General features: G+C 37.7%; 1 protein-coding gene across 50 annotated transcripts in view; it reads right to left on the bottom strand.

The window, feature by feature from the left end:
- UNC79 (unc-79 subunit of NALCN channel complex) overlaps positions 1-25,339 on the bottom strand; it is a 287,437-nt gene that overhangs the window by 204,801 nt on the left and 57,297 nt on the right. For 46 of the 50 annotated variants that reach the window (XM_054240312.2, XM_078335677.1, XM_078335682.1 and 43 more), the window contains 3 exons: positions 18,761-18,853; positions 10,072-10,127; positions 9,254-9,383 (listed from right to left, as the gene is read on the bottom strand). The exons of 1 other annotated variant lie outside the window; for it this stretch is intronic. In XM_054240312.2, the coding sequence (XP_054096287.2) occupies positions 9,254-9,383; positions 10,072-10,127; positions 18,761-18,853 (279 nt within the window). The remainder of the gene's footprint in view (positions 1-9,253; positions 9,384-10,071; positions 10,128-18,760; positions 18,854-25,339) is intronic. 3 more of the 50 variants (XM_078335654.1, XM_078335675.1, XM_078335670.1) reach the window with 1 other exon arrangement.

Below are 25,339 nucleotides of genomic sequence, written 5' to 3'. Positions count from 1 at the left end.
ATCGTTGGATGAAATGTAAAATGGCATAAACACTTTAAAGAACTGTTTAGAAATATTTTGTCAACTCTATAAACCAGCAATTCCAGTCCTAGGTGTATATCCAAGAGACATAAATGCATAAGTCCACAAAAAATCTTGTATAAGATATTCATAGCAGCTTCATGTATACTGGCTAAAAACTGAAACCAACCCAAATATACCTCAATAGCAAGGTTGATAAACAAATGACATAGCCATGCAATGGAATACTTAGCAGCAAAAAAAGAACCACGAATATCCACAAAACATGAACTAATCTCAATAATATGTTGACTGAATAGAGTGAGACGTAAAAAATATATAGTGTTTGATGTCCATTTACATGATTCCTGAATTAGATGAATATATGAATTATGTAGAAACCAGAATAGTGATCACTTTAGAGTGAGAGAAGGGGATGGTGTTTGAAAAAGGCATACCATTACTTCCTGGGGTGATGGAAACATTTCATTATCTTTATCTGGATGATGACTACATGAGCATTATACATTTGCCACAATTGACCCAGCTGGATATTTGATACTTGTGCATCTAACTTATGCAAAATATACCTTAATAAAGTACTACCACTAACAAAAGAGAGATAAGCCTGACAATTTTCCAATGACAAAATACATCAAGCCACAGATTAACAGGTCCTATAAACCTCTCCAAAATGCAAAATGACAAAAATAGAGAATATCATAACTAGATATATCACAGTAAAGCTGCCAGAAATAAAAAATAAAGACAAAACTTTTTTTTGTTGTTTTTGTCTTTGAGACGGAGTTTCGCTCGTTACCCAGGCTGGAGGGCAATGGCGTGATCTCGGCTCACCACAACCTCCGCCTCCTGGGTTCAGGTAATTCTCCTGCCTTAGCCTCCTGAGTAGCTGGGATTACAGGCACACACCACCATGCCCAGCTAACTTTTTGTATTTTTAGTAGAGACGGGTTTTCACCATGTTGACCAGGATGGTCTCTATCTCATGACCTCGTGATCCACCTGCCTCGGCCTCCCAAAGTGCTGGGATTACAGGCTTGAGCCACCGCGCCCAGCCAAGAGAAAACTTTTAAGACAAAGAAAAGTTTCCCTCCAAAAGAGTTATAATTGGCAATTGACTTTGATAGAAAGTCAATTTTTTATAAAAGCAATGAAAATGAGAAAATCATGAAATACCTTCAAAGTATGAAAAATAAAATGACTGCCAATCAAGGCTATCCTGGTCAACATGGTAAAATCCCATAACCCCTTAAGGTAAAACCCCTTAAGAAACAAAGGCAAAGCAAAGACATTTTCAGACAAACACTGAGAAAACATATCTTCAGTAGAATGGCACTAAAGGAAATATAAAAGGACATTATTTTTAAATTTTTCAATCTCAGGAGTTTAGAGATACAAAAAAAGAAAAATAGCAAGAAAATGGAAAATCTAATCTGACTACACTGAACAACAGTAATTATGTTTTGTGGAATATATATATATACACACACACACATATATATATACACACATATATATAAAACAAAGTATAGCATAGAAGCCAGGAGGGAGTAAAAGGAGTTAAAATCTTCTACCACTTTTACACAAAGAGATAAAAGTATTACTTTATGCTGGACACTAATATGTCAAGAATGCATGATATAATCTCTAGAGTAATGATTAAAAGAATAGTAGAGGACTGCCAGACATGGTGGCTCATGCCTGTAATCCCAGCATTTTGCGAGGCTGAGGTGGATGGATCATGAGGTCAGGAGATTGAGACAATCCTGGCCAAGATGGTGAAACTCCAACTCTACTAAAAATACAAAAAATTAGCCAGACATAATGGCAGGTGCCTGTAATCCCAGCTACTCAGGAGGCTGAGGCAGGAGAATCGCTTGAACTCAGGAGGTAAATGTTGCAGTGAGCTGAGATCACACCGCTGCACTCCAGCCTGGTGGCAGAGCCAGACTCTGTCTCAAAAAAAAAAAAAAGCAAAAATAATAGTACAGTACTGAATAATTTACTAAGCCAAAGATGGGGTGATGAAATATTTAAATATACTTAATCAGTGCAAAAGAGGCAAAAAAAAAAAGAGAGAGAGAGAAAAGAAAAAAGGGCAGGAAAAATAGATTACAATAGAAAATTGTGGATTTAAAGTCAAATATACTCATAACTACATTACATAAATACAGGATAAATGCTTCCATTAAAAGGCAAAAATCATGAATATGGAGTTTAGAGAACAACTATATGCTGATTACAAGATACATATAAAATATAAGAATACAAAAAATTGAAAATTAAAAGATGGGAAAAGTTATATCTTGCAAACACTCATGAAAGCTGGTATAACTACTTAGTATAAAATAAAGTAGATTTTAACATAAAAAGTATTAGAAGAGATAAAGACATGCATTTCATAATGGTAAAACTTTCAATTAACTGAGAAGATACTGCATTCCAAATGTGTATATACCTAATAATGCAGCCTGAAAATATATAAAGCAAACACTGACAGAACAACAAAGAGGAATAGACAAATCCACAATCATAGTAAGAGATTTTTAACACCCTGCTCTTGGTAACAGATAGAAGAAATAAGCAAAAATATAATGAAAATATAGAAGATTTGAAGTAAACAATTACAAATTTGATTGACACATATAGAAAACTGTACAAGCAACTGCCAAACAGAAGTTCTTTTTAAGTTCTTTACACAGGAACATTTACAAAAACGACCATATGCTCAGTCTTAAAGAAAGTGTTAAAAATATCAATGGAATGAAATAATACAAAGTGTATTATCTGACCACAGAAGGATAAAGCTATAAATCTCCTTCTAAATGACCCATTGGTCAAAGAAAAAAACATGAAGGATTTAGGAATCAGCATACCACTGTGAGGTTTAAGTCACTGCAATAAGGCAAGAAGACATAAAAGGCTTATGGATTGAGAAAGAGACATTACATTTGTATTATTCAACAATAATATAATCGTGCATATTAAATTAATTTTTAAGCAAGACTACCATAATAAATTATTAGAACTGAAAAGTAACTTAGCAAAGTTGCTGAATACAAGACCAATAAACTAAAAATTAATTGCATCTACATACTAGCAACAAAGAGTTAGACAATGTAATTTTTAGAACATATATCATTGATAATAATATTCTAAAACTAAATATCTAGAAATAAACTACATGAGAGATATGCAAGACATCTACACATCTACATCTAGTAGAAAACTAGAAAAAGGATTGAGGGCAACTTAAAAAAAAAGCCTAACTAAATGAAGAGATATACTATGTTCATGGATTGGAAGGTTCAATATTATAAAGATGTCAGTTTCCAGAATTGATCAAGATTATCCCAACATAGATTTAAGACAATCCCAATCAAAATACTAGCAGTATGAGTGTTTGTATATGTTTAACTTGAAAAACTCTTTAACTTAGCAAAGAGCTAGGAATAGGCAAGATATCATTGAAGGAGGAGGAAGAAATGAAGGAGGAGAAGGAAAAAACAGAAAGAGGAGAAAGTAGGTGAAGACAAGGAAGATGAAGAGGGAAATAATAACAAGGTAAAAGGACTTCCATGGCTGGATATAAAATTTTATTATTAAGCTACAGTAATTAAAACAGTATGGTATTGATAAAAGGAAAAATATACCAGTTGAACTAAGAATCTAGAGACAGAACCATTTTTAAATAGACACTCAATTTATGACAAAAAAATGGTACCACAGAGTAGTAAGGAAACAATAATATTTTCAATAAATAATTTTGAATCAACTGGCTAACCATAAGAGAAAGAAATTGGCCATTTCCTCATACCATATAGAAAAATTAATTCCAGATAAAACTAAAAGATAAAAAACAAAAATTATAGAAGGTGACAAAAAAGCATTATAATTTGGGGGTAGGGAAGGATTTTCTTAGATAGGACATAAAAAGAATTAAATACAAAGAATGCTAAGTTGATAACATTAAAATAACTTTAATAATAAGACATTATTAAGAAAATAAAAAACAAGGTATTTGCAACACATATAACTGATCAAGATTATATAAGAGTATATTCAAATGGCAAATAAGCATATGAAGAAACGTTCAGCTTCATTAGTAATCAGGGAAATGCAAATTATAATCACAATAAGATAGTTCTACCCACCCAAGAAAATGGCTAAAATTTTAAAAAGTAACAAAACAAAGTCACACCCAAAATCTGGAAAATAAGACAAAAAGAACTCTCACACACTACTAAGGAGAGAACGAACTAATACAAGTACTTTGGAAAGCTGTTTGCTATTATCCATCAAAGTTGGATATATGTACATCCTCTGATCCAGAAATTCCACCTTAGGCACCTAACAAATGTATGTAAGTATGCACCAAAAGACATACACAAGGATGTTCATAGGTGCATTATTTATAAAAGCCGGAAGGAGAGAATAATCCAAATCTTCATTAGTAATAGAATGGATAGGTAAACTATAGTACATTCATTTGGCAGAATTAAGTACAGCAATAAAAATGAACAAAGTACAGTTATCCTCAACACCATGAACAAGTCACACACACAACACACACACACAGTCACGCACACACAAATAAATAATAAATTGTTCTATTTCTATAAAATTCTAAAACAGATGAAACTAATCTCAGGGATTGGAAGCCATGTCAGTAGTTACCTTTGGGGTGTAAGAGGGAGCACATGGTAGGAGGTGTCCCATGAATACTTATAAATTTGTGATTTTCTGCATGTATACAATGCACCAGTAAAAAAGTTTTACAACATTTTTAATTATGTAGAGATAAAATTGAGTTAATAAAAAAGATAACTAAGAACTCAATGTGACATAAAAGAACTGGTAGAACATCTTATACTTAACTTGTATCCAATTCAAAAATCCAATTGTACTGATGTGATATTTGGTAGCTTAGACCAAAATATCACCTTCTTCTTGAAATTTCACCTTCACTTCTTGAGTTAGTCTCTATTTGCTTTTGCAACAGTCTGTGTCTTAGAAAGACACAGGCTGTACAATCCCTGTCTTGGAAACGTAGAGTCTGTTTCTTGGAGGTGCATGTCTTGTGGAACATCTTTTGTCCAATAGTTCAAATGGAAACTAAACAATAACTGGTTGTTTCTTCCTAACAAAGGCTAAATTATTTACTAGTTGGGACACTGTAACAGGAAAATTACTAAATAATTTCTTTCTCTCCCACAGAAGCAGAGAAGCATAGAACATAACAGCTATTTTCATTGTCAAGAAACTTGTTATAATTTTTTGCATATTTTTTTAAACAGGAGAAAAAATTGTTTTAATTATGTACATACACATGGGAGTCCCACAAAAATAGGAGACATTATTTTTTTGCATCTTTAAGACCAAAATAATCGGAGTAGGTGTTACTGATATACACTAATAAACCAAAAAGAAACAAACATCGTACATCACCAGATTCTGATTATTTGATCTTCTTTGTATGAGCTGTAAATATTCCCATGTTAACTATGTTTAAAAAGTAATATATAATTCATACACATATATGTGAAAATTATGAATTACTAATAATCATTAACCCTGTGTGTTCATAGTGATTCTTTAAACTTTTCTGTGTTTGACATCTTTTATCATAAATAGTTGGCAGGAGCCTTGTGTAATTACATACAATGTGATCTTAATTGTATTTTTTAAAGTTTGTCAAATCCTGGAAATAAACCAAAATGTTAACAATGGTCATTTCTGGATGGCGGTGTTGTTTTTCCTCTTTAGATATTGCTATAATTTTTCTGTAAGTAAATTTTCCTTTTTAAAAAAATTTTTACTTTTTATTTATTTATTTATTTATTTGGGGGGGGGATGGAGACTTGGTCTCTTGCCGAGGCTTGAGTGCAATGGCACAATCTCAGTTCACTGCAACCTAGGCCTCCCAGTAGCTGGGGTTACAGGCATGCACCACGACACCCAGCTAATTTTTGTATTTTTAGTAGAGATGGGGTTTCACCACATTGGCTAGGCTGGTCTCCAACTCCAGACCTGAGGTAATCTGCCTGCCTCGGCTTCCCAAAGTGCTGGGATTACAGGCATGAGCCACTGTACCTGGCAAAATTTTTACTTTTTAAAGAGAGAATACCATAAATAACTGGGAAAACAAACAAAAGTTGCTGGTTCCTAAGAAAGAATTTTATCTTTGAGCTTCTAAGTTAATAAAATCCTGTCTCCATATAATTTTCATTATTAAGAATATTTGAAGTCATAGTGCCATTTAAATACAGATGATCCTCTTAGGTATGTCTTGCAGTAGGCATTGCAGACAATTTTAATGCTTTAGCTAATGTTTAATTAAAGAACTGAACCGAAAAAAGTGATGTAGCACAAAGCAAAAAAATGTGGGGTTCAAATTCAATCTGTGCCCTTATTATTTGTGTGAATTTAGGAATGTTACTTAAACTCTGTGTTCCACTCCTCATCCGTAGACCGGAAATAAGACAAGCAACTTCCCAATATTTTTGTAAGGGTTAATTGAGAATACATTTGCAAAACCTAATATGGCGCCTTGTCCATAAATTGTGTTCAATTAGGAGAGGGTTAAAATAATTAGATAATATAATAAGCAACTAAACAATGTCTGACAAGCAGCCAGTAGTGGATAAGCAGTAATCTATAGACCAGAATGATTTTTTTTTTCTGTGATCTTTTTATTTTCTACACAGAATGCCATGGTCTACTAGAATGGGATTTTCAAGACAGCTACTTCCCCAGGGCCTAGGACAGTGCCTGGAGGGCAGCAGGCATGCCATAACAGACTGCTGAAAGAACAGAAGCAGGAACCCGTCATTGCAAGGATGGACTGAAGAATGAATGGTCTTAGAGATATCTTGATACAGAGAGCGCAAGAGATGAAAGTTGCTCTGGTTGTAGTGGGCATAGGCTGAGCTATTTCAGTGAAGACAGGTTTGACTGAACCTTCCTCGGGGCAATGGCCACAGGGAAAGGTGGAAGTAGCTGTCAGTTTGCTGGGCTTTTGGGATGCTCAGAACAGGCAATTCTTATCAAGTGGCTTCTCAATTTAAAACCTGTACCTGGTGTCACTTTGCTGCTAGGATAAAATCCAAACTCCTTCCCAGGCCTATCAGCCTCTCGCCTGACCTCTGGCTACTCTCCTCCTCTCACTCCAATGTCTGGCTGCACTGAACTTTTTCCAGTTCCTAAATGATAACATGCTGTCTTCTGCCTGCAGTGCCTTCTGCCTTCCAACTCACACCTTATCCACTCATGGCTCACCTGTTTCTGACATCTAGTGTGTACATATCCTTCAGGTATCAGCTTAAATGTCACTTACTTGAGAATCTTCCTTAACAAATACCCCATCCCAAACTTGCCCATCCTCCTGGTAAGGTTAGAGACCCTTCCTGTGTGTCCCCAAAGTTCTCTGTATTTGCTCTACTTTGGAACTTATTACCCTTTAAGGCAGTTTTGGGGTCTTTCCTTGACAATCAGAGTGTAAGCTCCAAGACATTAATGATTTTCATGTTTTCTTTACCGCTTCACCAAGAGTGCTGAGAATAATGCCTGCCTAATAGTAGCCATTCCATAAATGTTCGTTGAATAAAACGAATGGACTTCCATATCTAGATTGTAGTAAGTTCCATGAGGTCTGGTTTTGTGTCGGTTCCTGCATCATTAACAGAAAGTAGTGTCTGGCACAGAGTAGTTACTCATCAAATATTTATTGAATAGATAAATGTTATTTAATACTTATTATCCATTTATACTTCATGTAAGTGCTCATTTCAGGGATCAAATGAAATGTTAGCATCAAATATTTCAGTTATTTGACCTTTTATTCTATTAATGCTTCCATATTTTGTGCTGCTTTTACATTCGAAGTATTCACTTAGCAACACCTAAACATTCTACAGCACCAATGATACCAGTTCCCAATTTTGAAAAATTTACTTACTATCTACCTTTGTTGTTTTTGTTATTGTCATCATGGAGTTTGGGTTTAGAATAAGCCCACCAAGGGCCACCAAAGTCCAAACAAGTATTACTATCTCTAACACTTGACTTTAAGTCTTTCATCAAGGAAAATAAATCAGACACCTGAATTCAGTTAAATCCCCTTGAAAACCACCTCAAATCACCTTTGTAAATAGCAGTAATGCAAACAAATAAGTAGATTCTCAGAACATCAGTATACAATCCTACAATAACTTGGAGAAAAGTTAACCTTGCAAAATATCCATCTCTCTCATTCTCAGAAAAATAGATCTAGAATTAAGTGGGGCAAAAAGGTGAACAGGGGCATCAGAATTCCATTAGCCATAGGTTTCTTCTTTTATTTAATATTATATAAACAAAAACAACCTTCTAGGACCTGGAGGTTGTTGATCTGTTTGTTTTGCAGGATTTTTTGGTAGATAGCTGTCATTGCATTTAAAGTTAATGTTCTCTTCATTATTAATTATACCAAGATTCATCCACTGTTGGCTTGCTAAGCAACCAGGCTATCGGGGTCATTTTTTATTTATTTTTTTGAGACAGTCTCACTCAGTCACCCAGGCTGTAGTGCAGTGGCACAATCTCGGCTCACTGCAACCTCCGCCTACTCGGATCAAGGGATTCTTCTGCCTCAGCCTTCCGAGTAGCTGGAATTATAGGCACAAACAACCACAACTGGCTAATCTTTGTATTTTTAGTAGGGACGGGGTTTCACATGTTGGCTAGGCCGGTCTCAAACACCAGACCTCAGGTGATCCACCCGTCTCAGCCTCCCAAAGTGCTGGGATTACAAGTGTGAGCCACCATGCCTGGCCTATCAGGATCATTTAATTTTTATTACATGAGCTGGTGATATTGAAAGTGCTGCAAGTCTTCTTATCAGAGCAGAATCAGCTAATTGGAGTTTCTGCTAAATGATGAGCAAATGTGCAGCATCACTCTCACTGCTCATGCCTGTGGAGTGATTAATGGTAGCCAGAGTTAAGACCCTCAGCCAATGATATATCAAATGGAACTGGGACATAAGGCAATTTGCCCTGATGCCATAAATGCTTTTGAAATTGATTTGAATTAACTCATCTTTAAACCATTTAGTTTCAGAAAGGATTTACGACCATGTCCGAAGGCACAGTAAATATAATCCAGCAAGATAAAAATATATGTATGAGTAGGTGAGGCCAATGTGGCACAGGAGAAATACGGATGGGGCATCACAGGGCTCCTCTCCTCTTACCTGTGTACTGCAACCCCCTGTACTCGCTTATTGCCCCAGGAGGTTTTAAATTGGGCCAGTAGTGGAAAAGCATTTGCACAGCTGGAGGCTTCACTTGTGAAGGCCCATACGCAATCACATACAAAAGATCCTAAAGGAAACAGCAAGCATATGTTGACTTAGCATCATGAAATCAAAATAAAGGTAGAGACTTCAACATTACCAAAGCAGTGAAAATTCTAATGGAGGGGTCTGAGGTGAGTAATTTCTCTGGAATCTCATGCAGTCATGTTTCATAGATTAGATCACATTCAAACATTATATTTGTATGATTTGTGTATTTATTGGTCCTTCTGTAAATGAGCCCTCACAGGTAGCGTGCAAAGTACTTTATCTTTTAACAAATTCATCTCTAATCAGATTGATATTAAAGAAAGATTTTAGAATAACATAAGCCACTTTGCCAAATACTGCATTTGAAAAAATATATTTTCCTAATCACATTTCTTAAACATTCACATCTCCTATTTAAAAGAGGACAGATTCTCAAGCGACATTTCAAATTAAATAAAATTGTCAAAACATATAATATTAGCTTAATTCCAAGAATAAGATATATCCAGTTACTTTATCCGTGAAGACACGATGTTCTAAAAGTACCATTTTTGCTCTAAATGATAAATAATTAACCATTAAAAGAGAATTATAAGTTCTGCCACATCAAAATACTAGGACATCAACACATTTGACCTAAACAACAGTTTTAATATGTAAACAATTTTTACTTTATTATACAAATCAAGTTTGTGACTATGGGTTAAATTTGACCCAAAACTTACTTTCCAGACTTCTTGTTTATATTTCATGAGGCATTCCAGTAATTGACAATGATACACTGTAATGTAGAAAATGTAATTCATACATGAAATGTAAATACCAGACAAAACATCCTTTGATATAAATATAACAAATTTCTTCAGTAAGACTTTTGAGTCTCTAATCATTAAACAAGAAATAACTTCTCTCCATATATTCATGCTTTAAAAAAAATCACTTAAGCCCTTGACTTTATCAAGCTTTGTTCCAAGGTCCTTGACAAGTATTTCATGCTTCATGTTAACAATGGAAATATTTTCAAAATCCCTAGTAATCATACATTCACAAAAGAAACTTATATCAACATAAGATCTACATAGGAAAAAAACTAGCCCAACAGAATCACAATAAAAGCTCATATTTTTGAGCATTCATTATTTGCTAGATATTGTAGAAAGAGCTTTATATGTATTATCTTACAATTGCCATGGAGCAGTTAGGAAACTAAGACTCAGTGTCCAACTTGCCTAAGGTTGAATGGATAGCAAGTGACAGACTTGATGGATTAGAGTGGAGTTTTTCATTCATCCTCAGTTCCATCTTTTTTTTAAAAAAAAAAAAAACTACACAACATCATGCTTCCTTGACTTGCTTATCTTCATTTGGGGAAGACACTTTCAGCCTAGTTAGATGCCTTTGGATACCTTTCTTAATCTACATTCCAGGCCTGTTTTGACACTGAAACAGTTCACACTTTATTCACCAGTGACCTCCCTGTCATTCAATCCAATGCACATTTTTCAGTCTGCATCTTACTTGACTTTTCAGCCACATTCAGTACTGCTGACTTCTGTCTCCTTTCTGAAACACTCTTTCCTTGGCTTCATAATATGAATGACCCTCCCCTGCCTCCTGTGGTGGACAATACTGTTGCTACTTAACTGCTGTCAACACGCTTTTTTGCTTGTCCAATTGCCAATTGATATGGTTAAACTGTGTGTCCCCACGCAGATCTCCTCTTGAATTGTAATCCCCAGGTTTTAGGAAGAAACCTAGTGGAAAGTGTTTGGATCATGGGGGCAGTTTTCACGATGCTGTTCTCATGATAGTGAGTGAGTTCTCACGAGATCAGAAGGTTTCATAAAGGCAGTTTTCCCTGCAATTGCTAGCTCTCTCTTTCCTGCCACCATGTGAAGAATGTCTTTGCTTCCCCTTCCCCTTCTACCATGATTGTAAGTTTCCTGAGGCTTCCGCAGCCATGCAGAACTGTGAGTCAATTAAACCTCTTTTCTTTATAAATTACCCAGTCTCTGGCAGTTCTTTGTGGTAGTGTAAAATGGACTCAGACACCAATACAAAGACTACAAAAGCAAGATACTTTCCCAGGGCCCCTTGCAGGTAGAGGTAGCCATGTGACTCAGTTCTGGACAGTAAGAACGAAGAGAAAATCTGCTGGGGAGCTTCTGAGACATACTTTCTCCCTCTGATAAAACAAAAGAAGTACACCACGAGACTTTTCTCTTAATGACCCTGCTTGATCCTATTACCTGTTTTTGGATGTAGTCATGTGAGGTTATAATAACCTCCACAGTGGCAGCCTTCTTGCAAATATAAGGGGAATTCCAAGATCTCAGCCCGCTGACACTGTGGAGCTATCTTCAGGACTTCTATTAAGTAAACAACCAAAGTGCTTATACCTTGAAGCCTCTGTCAGCCAAAGACATCCTAACAGATGCAACCTTTCTACCTCTTTGGAGAGCCCATCCTCTTCCACTGGGCCATTATCTGTTGGAGTTCCTGAAGGCCTAGTCACAGAACCACTCCACATTTCATTTGTTCTCTGCTCTCCCCTAAGCAATCTCACACTCATACCAACTTAAGTGGCCATCTATATGCAATTCACTGAAGCTCACTGGAGACCTGTGTATGGGCTCTACACAGGTTCATTAATGGGTTCATTAGCTCTAGTCCAAAGTTCTGTTCTGAGCTCCAGACCCATAATACAACTACCTAATCACCATCTCCTGTTAGATGTCTCAAAGATACCGTGAACACAACACATCTGAAACAGATCTCAAGATCCTCCAGAGGCCTGATCTTCTTCTTCCAATGCCTCCTTTATCAGTGAGTAGAACCACTGTCACAGTTTGGATCTGTGTCCCCACCAAATATCACGTTTAATTGTAATCCCCAATGTTGGAGGTAGGGCCCGGTGGAAGGTGATTGGATGATGCCAGTGGATTCTTCATGAATGATTTAGTACCATCCCTTTGGTGCTGTTCTCATGATAGAGTTCTCACAACATCTGCTTGTTTAAAAGCATGTGGTGCTTCCCCTTCTCTCTCTTCCTCCTGCTCCAGCCATGTAAGACATGCTTCTCCTTTGTCTTTTACCATGATTGTGAGTTTTCTGAAGCCCTCCTTAGAGGCAGGAGCCACTGTGCTTCCTGTATAGCCTAAAGAACCATGAGTCAGTGATACCTCTTTTCTTTATAAATTATCCAGTCTCAGGTATTTCTTTATGCAGTGCAACGACAAACTAATACAACCATCGTGCATCCAGTTAGTACATCCAGAAACCCACTCTACCTAACATGTCACCAAGTCCTATCAATGTTACTTCCTAAACAGCTCTCAGATAGATCTGCTTTGTCTTCCGTTTCAATTGTCCCTGCCTTTAAAGTGCCTAGACCAATGCAATGACCTCCTTCCAGGTCCATCTATATCCAACTTGGCTTTTCAATCCATTCTCAACTGCAGCAAGGGTGACACACAACACAGCCCACTGAAAGCCCTTCGGCAGCTCCCCATTAGATTTGGAAAAAACACAGGAAGCCTCCCTAACAGAGCTCACAACATCCTGCATGTTCCAGACCGTGGAACTCTAAATCTAATCTCACACCAGGGAGCTCTCATTCTGAGTTCCAGCAACACTGATCCTTCAGTCTCAACTGTTTGCCAGACTCCTCTGTGACCCATGAGATTCCTCTTCCTGAACCACCCCTCCTTGTAGGCCTTGTTCATACAACTCATCCTGCAGTTCTCAAACCAAAGGTTACTTCCTCAAAGAAGCCTTCCTGATTTTCTCAATAAAAGCAAAATTTGCTTTTGTAGAGTCTTATAGTATAACATACTTGCACTTCTCACAAGTGAAACTTTACACTTGATTTTATAATTATTTGATTAATGTCTTCTCGCTCTCACCCAACCATATTGATAAGCTTCCTGAGATGAGGATGGGGTCAATCTCATGTCACTAACTATGGAGTGCCTAGCACATGGTGGATACTACTGATTGCATAGGTGCTCTAGAATTGGAAATTTGGTCTTAAGCCATCACTGAATTCTCAAGTGCAGATGTTCCAAGACACTTTCTGTTACACAGTGTCTGCTATTCTCCATGGGTCTGCTATATGGACCTTGTTCAGAGCCATCCACTGACCCATGAACATACCTGGACAGTTTCTTTGTTAAAACAGCTTCCCCTCCCAGAATGCCCATTTACCTTATCAATAAAAACTCTGACCAGCTGGGCATGGTGGCTCATGCCTGTAATTCCAGCATGTTGGGAGGCCAAGACAGGTGGATCACTTGAGGTCAGGAGTTCGAGACCAGTATGGCCAACATGATAAAACCCCGTCTCTACTAAAAATACAAAAATTAGCCGGGCATGGTGGCATGGGCCTGTAGTCCCAGCTACTAGAGAGGCTGAGGCAGGAGAATCGCTTGAGCCCAGGAAGCAGAGGTTGTAGTGAACCATGCCACTGCACTCCAGCCAGTGCAACAGAGTGAGATTCCATCTCAAAAAAAAAAAGAAAGAAAATCCTGTCCATAATTTAAGACTCATCCTTGGCTCAAGTGACACAAAGTCTTTTCTGATCATTTCAATGCATACGGCTCCCTCCTTCTGATGAACTAACGCTGCCTAGTGTACTTATTTAGTACTCCTATCTACTGCATTACATTGTTAACTAATGACTTACGTGAATACGCCTGATCTTTCCAATTAGAGGTAAGCTTCATAGCAAGCACCATATCTTATGTTTTGTGTGGTTTTCACAATGCCTAGCACAGACTCTTGTATATAGAAGGTGCTCAATAAATGCTGGTTACTTAAGCAAGGATTGTGCTCTATCCTTGATACAGAATCAGCTACAAGGACAAAGTTGCCAGTTGCTGCTTCTTCTAGTAAAAATTCAAACAACAGAACAATGCCCTGCCTCTTGGTCCCAGAGAGACCCTGGTGAATACTGACTCGCTTAAGTGCTTCCTACATCACAAGACTAGCTTTGGGTCCCAACTGAAATTCCTAGTATAGAGTAGCTGGTTATAAACATTTCCTCATGAACAAATAGAGATACGGATTTTAAAATAACAAATGCAACTCTATCTGATCACAGTAGTTTTCCAGTGAAACATTCAACTCCAAGAAGAAAATGGCAAACTGTATGGATTTGCTATTTACTGAGAATTTACAATGTGTGAGTCACTAAAGTAAGCACTTTACATATATGTAAACCATTAAATCTTTATAGCAGCATTTGAAAGTACTGCAGGAAGAATCATTTCCATTTTATAGATGAGGACACTTGGTTTTAGGGGGGTAAAAAACTTGCTGAAGGTTTCACTGGTAATTTGCAGGTGAGCTCGGATGTGAATCCACATACAACTAATCTCGAAGCACTCGGCTTTACGACCACCCATCTAGCTTAGAATTCAGACCAAACTCTCATGATCAGACTCCAATGAACCAGATTCCAAATAAATGGTTTTATTAAGGACATAATATGTAATGAATATAATAGTTTGATTATTTTAAACCAAACTGACATATAAGATATAATTTCCCCTACGTATATTTTAATTACATCTATATAAAATAATCATAAGAGATTTCAGACTTAGAGAATGCTAGAGACTGAATGTTTGTGCCACCTCAAAATTCTTATGTTAAATATAAACCCCTGAGGCCAGGGGCGGTGGCTCATGCCTGTAATCCCAGCACTTTGGGAGGCCAAGACAGGTGGATCACAGGTCAGGAGTTCAAGACCAATCTGGCCAAGATGGTGAAACCCCATCCCTACTAAAACTACAAAAATTAGCTGGCATGGTGGTGTGCACCTGTAATCCCAGCTACCCGGGAGACTGAGGTAGGAGAATCACTTGAACCTGGGAGGTGGAGGTTGCAGTGAGCTGAGATCACACCACTGCACTCCAGCCTGGGTGAGAGAGCAAGACTCCATCTCAAAAATAATAATAATAATAATAATAATAATAATAATCCAAACCCCCTAATGTGACAGTATTAAGAAGTGGAGCCTTTAGGAGGTGATTAGTGTCCTTATAAAAGAGGCCCCAGAGAACTCCCTTGCCCTTTCTGCCATGTGAGGACACAGTGGAATGACAGCGATTCATGAACCAGGAAATGAGTTCTAGCAGATCATCCAATCTACCAGCGCCTTGATTTTGGACTTCCCAGCCCCTGGAACTATGAGAAACAAAAGTGCATTGCTTATAAGTCATTCAGTTTATAGAATTTTGTTGTAGCAACCCAAATGGACTAAGACGGAAAATTGGAACTGAGAAGTGGGGTGCTGCTATAACAAAGAGCTAAAAATGTGGAAGCGGCTTTGGAACAGGTAACAGGAAGGGGCTGGAAGCGTTTTGATGTGCAGTCTAGAAAAAAGTCTATATTGCCATGAATAGACCTTTAAAAGCAATTCTGGCAAGGGCTGAAAAACGACAGAGGAAAGCTATAGAAAAAGCCTCGATCTTCTTAGAGAACACCTACATGATCCTGAAGAGATGTTAGTATAAATATGGACAGTAAAGGCAATTCTGATGCGATCTCAGACAGAAATAAGACATACATTACTAGAAAGTGGAGGAAAGGCCATCCTTGCTATAAAATGGCAAAGAACTTGTATGGATTTGCTATTTATTGCAAATTGTGTTCGTGTCCTAGTGTTTTGTGGAAGGTAGAACTTGTGAGTGATAAAATTAGATACTTGGCTAAGAAAATTTCTTAACAAAGTGTTGAAGGAGCAGCTGGATTTCTTCTGACTGCTTATATTGTAATAAAATGTGAGAAGCGAGAATGATCCAAAGAATTGTTAATCAAAGAGGAAGAAGAACGTAAAGATTTGGAAAACTCTCAGCCTCTCTGTATTGAAAGAATTAAGAAGCCTGTTAGGAAAAGAATGATGAGACTGTAGCTAAGTGATCATTTAATGAGGTTAGTCAGCCATCTCAACAGAAGCCAGGAGGTATTGTCCAAAACAGTGGAAGAATGACCCCAGAGGCAATTCAGAAATCCTCTGCACTGCCCCTCCCATCACAGATCCAGAGTACAAGGACCCTGGGGGAATTATGGTTCCAAAGAAGAGGCCACCAGCACTTTTGACACCTCAGGGCATGCCACCCCCTGCACAAGGCACCTTCTCACATTGTAAAATTCAGTCCCATACTCCCATGCCTCACTGTTCAGCTGCGCTTTGGCCAGAGCAAAGGCATGGGGGTATAGTAGCCTCCACCTAGATTTCAAAGGATGCCCAGGAGAGCTGGAACTCCTCCCTGAGAAAGTCATGGCACAGGACCCCAGCCTGCAGAGTGTGGGGCAGGAAGGGAACCACTGTGGGGGCAGGGTCACTATAGAGAACCCCTGCTAGGGCAATTCCCAGCAAGCTATGGAGGCAGAGCTATGCAAAAATCATAGAAACAGGACCTTCGGGGGCCCAACCCCTAGACAGCAAAGCTGCAATACAGGGCCACCACCTCGGTGGGACCAGAAGAGAGAACTCTTACCCCATGGGTTTGGAAGGTGGGACCTCCACCCCAGTGGGCCTGGAAGGCAGAGTATCAAGTCAGAGAAGGTAATTTTCAAGCCTTAAGGTATGATGTGGTTGGGTTTTAGACTTACTTGGGACCTGTTACTCTTTTTTTCTTTCCCATTTCTTCCTTTTGGATGGGAATATCTTTCTATGCCTGTCCCACCATTGTATTTTGGAAGCCTATAACTTGTTTGATTTCATAGTCTCACAGCTAGAAAGGAAATTGCCTCACTCATATCAGATTTAGATGGTATTTACATGAGACTTTGGACTCTTGAGTTCAAACTGAAATGAGTTACGATTTTTGGGGCTATTGGGATGGAATGAATGTTTTACATATGAGAATAACATGAATTTGGGGGAATGGGGTGGAATACTATAGACTAAATGCTTGTGTCTTCTCATAATTTATATGCTGCCAGACATGGTGGCTTACACATGTAATCCTAGTACTTTGGGAGTCCAAGGCAGGGGAATCACTTGAAATCAGGTGTCTGGGACCAGTCTGGGAAAACGAATGAGACCCTGTCTCTAAAGAAAATTTAAAAATTAGCCAGATGTGGTAGCACATGCCTGTAGTCCCAGCTACTCAGGAGGCTGAGGCAGGAGAATCACTTGAGCCAGGGAGGTCAAGGCTGCAGAGAGCCATAATTGCACCACGGCACTCCAGCAGGAGTAACAGAGTAAGACTCTGTATCTAAAACCAAATTGTTTAATTTGTATGTTAAACCCTAACCCTCAATATGATGGTATTCAGAGTTGGGGCCTTTAGGAAATAATGAGATCATTGGGGCAGAGCCATGATGCATGGGATTAGTGCCTTTATAAAAGAGGCTTCAGAGAACTCCCTCTCCCTCCCACCATTTAAAGACACAACACAGAACCAGGAAGCAGGACCTTGCCAGACATCAACTCTGCTGGCACCTTGACCACAGGCTTCCCACCCTCCAGAACTATGAGAAATAAATGTTTCCTGCTTATCAGCCACTCAGTTTATATTTTTGTTATGACCTAGTGGACTAGGACAGAAGATGCACTCCAGACTAAGAAGCATTAAGATTTTGAAATGAAAAAAATATTTTTCCTCATTCTGAGTCAATTATTATTTATTATGTAATTAGGTAGATAGCTAAAAAAAAAAAAGAACAAAAAACAGTGCCACCAGATTTGTTTACTTCCCAAATAAACATTAAATGAAAAGTGAGTTTATATCTTAGCACATGACTAACAGCCCCTATTTTGGTCAGTTTTCCAAAATTATCTGCAATTATACTGACAAATGAAAATCAAACAGAGTAAATGTGAAAATCTGTTCAACATCACTAGTAATGAAAGAACTACAAATCAAAACAATGGGATATTAATATCCATCTGTCTGAATCTACACAAATTTTATAATAGCGACAAATCACAATAAGACAAGTAGTTTCACATACTATTGGAAATATTGAAAAATTCTCAATTCCTTTAACTTATTAATCCCTTTTATTGATTTATTCTAAGGAAATAAAAGTAATAAGAATATAGTAAAGAAATATAGTAAAAGGTTTATGTTTAAGGATATTCGTGTGCACTGGGGTAGCCAATTTACCAAAATATTAACAGTGGTTATCTGTTGTCCTTAGAATTGTAGGTTATTTTTATATTTCTAATTTTACTATTTCTATACATTCAATCCATTTCCAGTCAATGTTCTAAAATTGTGTCCTCAAATATTCTAAAAATATCACTAGTCACCGAGATCACTGCTAATAGCAATAGGTAAGATAAATTGATTTTGACTCAAAAAGTCTGTTTCCTACACATCTCTGTGATGAAATTAAGGTCTAGCATGCTTGTTTGATGTCTTGTTTAATTATTGGGTTATTCCAATTTCCGCTTACCTGGATTGGATGTGTACTGCATTGCAATCATTAGCATGGATGATGCAGAGAGGTTAACGTGGGCAGGTACGCCTTCTCTCCTTGAGGAGCCCACTGCAATCAAAAGTTTTTTGATTAGACACAATTTAATCTCTACATATACCTGATACTTTGCACAGAGCATGAGAGATAAGAAGAAACTTAAAAAAAATAATAAGTTCCAATAAAGTCAATGGAAGTTTTGTACAAACAAAACCACACAATTTGTCCTAGTATACAAATGCTACAGTTGTCATTATCCATAGGAAAATGTAGTGAGAATCTATAAGGTACAGAACAATGCCAGAAAGTGATGTAATGGCTTTATCAGAGTTGTACTTAGATGGGATCTCTACCCCCAAGATGTTTGTATTTAGATGGAAAAAAAGGAAAAAACCAGAATCCTCTATGTGCCCAAAGACAGTGCACATGCTGAAGGGTATTCAATGAGAAAAATAATTTAAAAAGGTTTTTAAACGCAAACTGAATGTATTACTTCTTAGAGATGCAGATGAAATAATAGTTTACTTATAACGTATAACATTAGTTACAATACAAATTCTAAATCACATATTATAAAAATATTATTAATTTAAATAGTATTTTCAACTTTCACATATCATTAAACAGCTTTATTCAAACCTTCACATGTAACTTCATCATCAATGTCTTCATTAACATGAGAATGACTTTTTCAGTTTTCCAGAGCTTACCATCTTCAAATTCCTCTGAGTTGTTTGAAATAAAGCAATTTTTTAATCTGTGAATAACACAGTTGCTGGGCCTTTTATCCTATGCCAACAAGCATAAAATCACAAAGCAAATTGGTTTCCTTAAAATCCGTCTTATCACTGTATAATCATGGTCTCCACTCACAAATTGCTTTTAAGACATCTTTAAGTGGCTTGTTTAAGATGATATCAAATACCATATTAAATTTCTTTGCCTCTCTTTTTTAAGAGAGTATGTCAGGTCACCCCTTTAAGTATTTTTAGCACTGATGGAAGTCATTTGGGGAAATACACTGTCTCCCAAGAGGGCTTTCTTATTTCAAACACAGTAATTGAGAGAGGAGCCAGCACAGGAGAAACTTTATTAGGACTCAAACGTAAAATAAATTCCTCTTTTCTCAGGGAAAATTCCAGAAGTAGAAGAAATCTCTCCTTATACTTGGGCTTGTGTTGCAGAGTGTGAAGCATGAACAGAATGGTGTGCAGAGAGCATAAAACCCTCAAAAAGACAACCCTTAGATTCCTACACATAATAGAAAAGAATAGAATCTTATTGTTGCTATGGGCAACAATAAAAAGCAAATAACCTCAAAACCTGCTTTATTTTATTTTATATTAAAGTACAATAGGTGTGGATTATATCTCACCTACATCCAAAAAGGGTAAGATAGCTTCTAATAAAACACAGGTAGAATAGAATCATCAAAACACTAATAAAAGGTTTGTCACATAATAAAGCAGAGGAGACAAAAATATTTTAACACAATTCTTTCCTTTTTACATAAAGGACTTGGGGCACCGTGGTAGACAGTGGCCTTTAAAACAATTTTACAGAAATAAACAAACAAAACACATCTATCACTAAGTTCCATTTACTTGAGTTGGCTTTTACTAATAATCACTTGCAGCTAGGCTGCTGCTATCCCACCAGGTGGGTGATACTCAGAGAGAGAAACTAGTTTGGCTTTACAACACATGAATAAATAAGTATTAATAATTAGACAAAGATCTGAGGATCGATTCACTGCTCTTAGACAGTCAAGTTGATTAATCAAGTGTGATTAACCAAGAAAAAAGAACTTTCAGCCAAATGCTAAGGAACAAAGTGCAGCTGCTCTCAAACTCTAGGCAGGGAGCTTGTTCAAATTCAGCTGCTTTGGGGCCGAAGAAGATGCTTCTGGAGACGCTACCTCAGTCAGCTCAGGAAGCAGGAAACTACATGTTTAATTAGTAAGCACATCGGGTGATTCTGATTCAAGCTGGCTTTGAACCACTGTTTGAGAGGTACTGTCAGAGGGAAGAGAAATAAGAAAGAAAATGTCTAGTCAGGTGTCCGGGGACAGGAAGAAGAATTGCATGCCCCACGCCTTTTGTTTAAAAAAAAAGAGTCTTGTTTCAGACATGGAGTCATATATTCTTGTTTTGGGATAAGTGTTTTTCCTTTGTTTAAATTCATCTCAAACTTTTCAATAATATGCTTTTCTCAGCCAGGCATGATGGCTCATGCCTGTAATCCCAGCACTTTGGGAGACCACAGTGCGTAGATCAGCTGAGGTCGGGAGTTTGAGACCAGCCTGGCCAGCATGGGGAAACCCCGTCTCTACTAAAAATACAAAAATTAGCCGAGCAATAGGCTGTGGCAAGAGAATCACTTGCACCTGGGAGGTGGAGGTTGCAGTGAGCTGAGATCACGCCATTGTACTACAACCTGGGCAACAGAGGGAGATTCCATCTCAAAAAATAATAATAATAGGCATTTTGAATACTACTACTAAAGAAGACTGAGAATCACTGTACCTGGAGGCCTTTAAAAATGGGAGAGATGCCCACATGTCTCAGATGATTTAGGTGAAGTCTATTTGCAGAATGGCCCAAATGGCTCAGCCACCTCTGGATGTCCCTGCTTTTCTACAAATCCATACTCTCCCTCAAAAAGGACGAGCCAGGAGGCCAAAAGCATTCCCCTGGCTCAAGCCCTAGAAAATTGGCTGCAATCTTACATAAACAGACAGTGCCTTGCAATTTCCTAGCCTTCTAACAGACTGAATAAAATCACCCCAGTTCTAATTTAATAAACATGCACAGACACACATCATTTATTGAATCTTGTTAAAAAGGCATGATGTAAACAGATGTGCAGCTTGTCCCCATGAGGGTGTAAAAAGTCAAGACTATAAACAATAGAAGGGAGAAGATAATTAATCAAAATAAGAAAATTTTGCATTTAATATTGTGCTCAGGAAATACAATTAAAAGTTTCCAGTTCTATTCCCTATCCTCCCAGCATCACCAGAACAATCATTACCATGATTCCTCCCTTCAGGAATAATAACAATGCCTTAATTTGTTCCTGCATTTTGTAGCTACAGCTGTGTTACTCAATATGGTGACCAGTAGTCACACGTGGCTATTTAAACTTAATTAAAACTAAATATTAAAATTGCCATTCCTCAGTCTCACTAGACACGTTTTAAGAGCTTAGTAGCCAGAGGGGGCTAGTGGCTACTTTACTGGGCAGCATAAAATTTTTAATGTTTTTATGGAACATTTCATCATTGCAGGAAGTTCTGTAGACACCGCTATTCTACAAGAAAGGACAAACAGGTACTTGTGGAGAAATGAAAGCAGTGCAAGGGAATAAAGAGAAAGTGATGGAAGGTCCTGTTTTAGCCAGAGGGTAAGGAAGGGCATCTTGAAAGATGTACTTGAGCTGAAATCTAAAGAATGTGAGGAAGCAAATAATCATGAGACCATTTGGGAGAAGGACTCTGGGGACAGAGAATAAAGCATGGAGCAAAAGCAAAACGTGGTGTCTTTGTGAAACTGCAGAAAGGCCAAGGCCCCTGCAGCAAAGTGAAGACAAGGAGATGTAGTGACTGAAACGGGAAGGTAGGCAGAGGTCAGGTCATAGAGGGCCTGTGAGTCAAGGAAGGGCACTGAATTTGATTTGTGAGAATGATGAGAAGCTAGGTGGTTTTGATGAGGAAAGTGGCATGATCTCATTTACATGTTTGGAGGATAGCTCTGGCTTTTTGATGGAGAACAGAAGGTAGGAGGGTTGAAAAGGGAAGCAGGGAGACCAGTTCAGAAGCTACTGGACTGGCCCCAGTGAGAGCTGGTGGTGAGAAGTGGCCTGAATGGGAATATATTGAAATGGATTCCACTGGCCTTCTACTTGTCTAAAGCGTAAAGGTAAAGGAGCCGTCTGGAAGGAAGAAACACATTATGGTGTCAGTTTTTCAATGTGACATAACCATTGCCTGTACCCTGCCAGACTGCACTGTCTGGATTAACAAGTGGTCTCACCTCTACGCAGGCCCCCGACTTGTGTGAGCAGAGGTAATTGTGTTCCAAGCATGTCTCTTCAGAAGGGCATTATCAGTTAAACACAACGGGAAGACCAAGACAATGTGACCTGGAAGCCTATGCAGCATTAAAATATTTGCAGAATGGTAGGTTCATGAAAAGTCAGCGTCAGGATGCCCACCAACATTGTGGAAGTGTTCTGTCAGATTCTATGAGTTCAAAAACTGCTACAATAATTATCGTTATTATACAACAAACTCTAGAAAAAAAAATTCCCAAGCCCCAGTAGATGGCCTCTTACCTCAAATCATATTTAAGATGATAACATTTCAGGTCAATGTGTGAATTTCATCGGAGTATTGGAATAAGTCGAAATGGGATTTGACATGTCTGTGATTTGACTAAGCATTTGGCCTGATATACATGTGCATAACATCACATGATATTTAAAGGCTATTATCATACATTATCCCATGGTCTTCACAACAAGCATGGGATGTAGACACAGGAAGTTATCTTTAATCACCATTTAATAGCTAAGGAAACTAAAGTTCCATGAGGTTAGGAGATTTGCCAACAGTTGAAGGATTATAACTCAGCTCTTCTGGAATTTCTATTTCAAAACATTTCCCATGACTCAGCAATAAAACTCTCAGAGAATACAGGGAAACCTACCTTAGAAAAACAACCAATAGCTAATAAAACAGACTGCATATATTAAAGGTTATTTAAATATCATCATTTTGCATTTTTACTGTTTTTTTCTACGTGTTATTAGTCTTTGGAAGGTCATAGAAACATAACCCTCTGTAGTAGTAGGAAGAGAACAAAAAGTGATCCAGGGTCAAGGTCTGAAACCAGATAGTCAAGTAAGTCACATAATTGCCTTTAAGATAATGCCTTTAAGATTTAAATGAACCTTTATTTTCCCTGAAGGTAAATGACTTTTTGAGAAAATTTAGGGTGGAAAGGAAACTGGATGAGATGAACAGTCTGGGATACAAGGATATGTTAGAATAATCTTAAACAATTATATCTTAAGCTGATGTAACTATTCCGCTTTATTATTATCTTTACAAAAACACAGCCTGAATCAATTAACGTTCACTTGAAATCAGCTCTTTCTCTGCTCTGCTAAAGTATCATCTTCCAAACATCGGTATTTCTATTCAGTCCACAAATCACAGATCCCCTATTGGAAAAAGAGAGGTTTCCATGGTGACGTGCAAATGACTTTCTCAATTCTTAGTAACTCCTTTAATATATTTTTTATAAACAACGCATACTGAGTACATTTGGAATAAAGAGAAATATATTTTATTTATGGAAGGAGTTAAAAAGAAAAGTATGTCAAAGGAAAATTTCATAACAAAAAAGTTGAAGTCTGCTCGGCAGAACGTTAAAAAGACTCATTCTAAAAGAAAAGTCCAGCGCTTGGTTTACTGACAAGGACGGTAAGGAGGAAATCTCCGATACACATGCCGGCCTCTTAATCTGAAGAGCTGCAATACCTCATTAGGTCCACTTCAAAGATCAGAACTTTATCTTCTAGGTCCTTAATAACAGAATCATTTTGCACCCGAAAAGCTGTTCGTGTTTGCCATCTGACATTAGGAACACCACACCAAAGAGATAAAAAGCCATTTTGTCTTAAAGACTTTATCAAGTACTCAGGAAATACCACATCCTTCATCCTAACATCTCAGTCCTGAAATAAAAATATTCTGCAAGAAGTTAAATGTTCTTGTCTTGTTTTGGTCACAATTTCTAAACAAGAAACAACTACAAAAAAATAGAAAAACGTGGATACCACACACAGACACACATTCTCATATCAGTCCATTTAACATAATTAATCTGAAACTATATCCTTCTAGCTTTGGATCTGTGTCTTTGTATACTCATGAAATAACAAGTACAAATGAAACACCTGAATGGTGTAATCTAATTTGGCTGTTAAAGTTGCTACCACAATTTATTTTCAAAAATTTAAAGATGACAGGCTGGGCATGGTGGCTCATGCCTATAATCCCAGCACTTTTGGAGGCCAAGGTGGGTGGATCACCTGAGGTCAGGAGTTCAGGACCAGCCTGACCGACACGCAGAACTCCCGTCTCTACTAAAAATACAAAATTAGCCGGGCATGGTGGCGCATGCCTGTAATCCCAGCTGCCCGGGAGGCTGAGGCAGGAGACTCGCTTGAACCTGGGAGGCAGAGACTGTGGTGAGGTGAGGTCAAGCCATTGCACTCCAGCCTGGGCAACAAGAGCAAAACTCTGTCTCAAAGAAAAGAATTAAAATTAAAAAAAAGATGACAAATATTGGCTATTATTGAACCACAGGAATGATTATGAGAAAGGAAAGTCAAAGCTAAGAGAATAAAACCAGAGCAACGAAATAAACACATGAAGCAGACCAACAATTGAGTTAGAGGACATATGCACCTCTTACACAAAATAATACTGACGGTACTTAAACTCTTTAAAGTAGCATGCCAGAAATAAACTTCAAGATTGAACATTTG

Source organism: Callithrix jacchus, chromosome 8, assembly GCF_049354715.1.
Source record: "Callithrix jacchus isolate 240 chromosome 8, calJac240_pri, whole genome shotgun sequence".
Lineage (NCBI taxonomy): Eukaryota > Metazoa > Chordata > Mammalia > Primates > Cebidae > Callithrix > Callithrix jacchus.
This window is presented reverse-complemented; position numbering and strand designations above follow the sequence as displayed.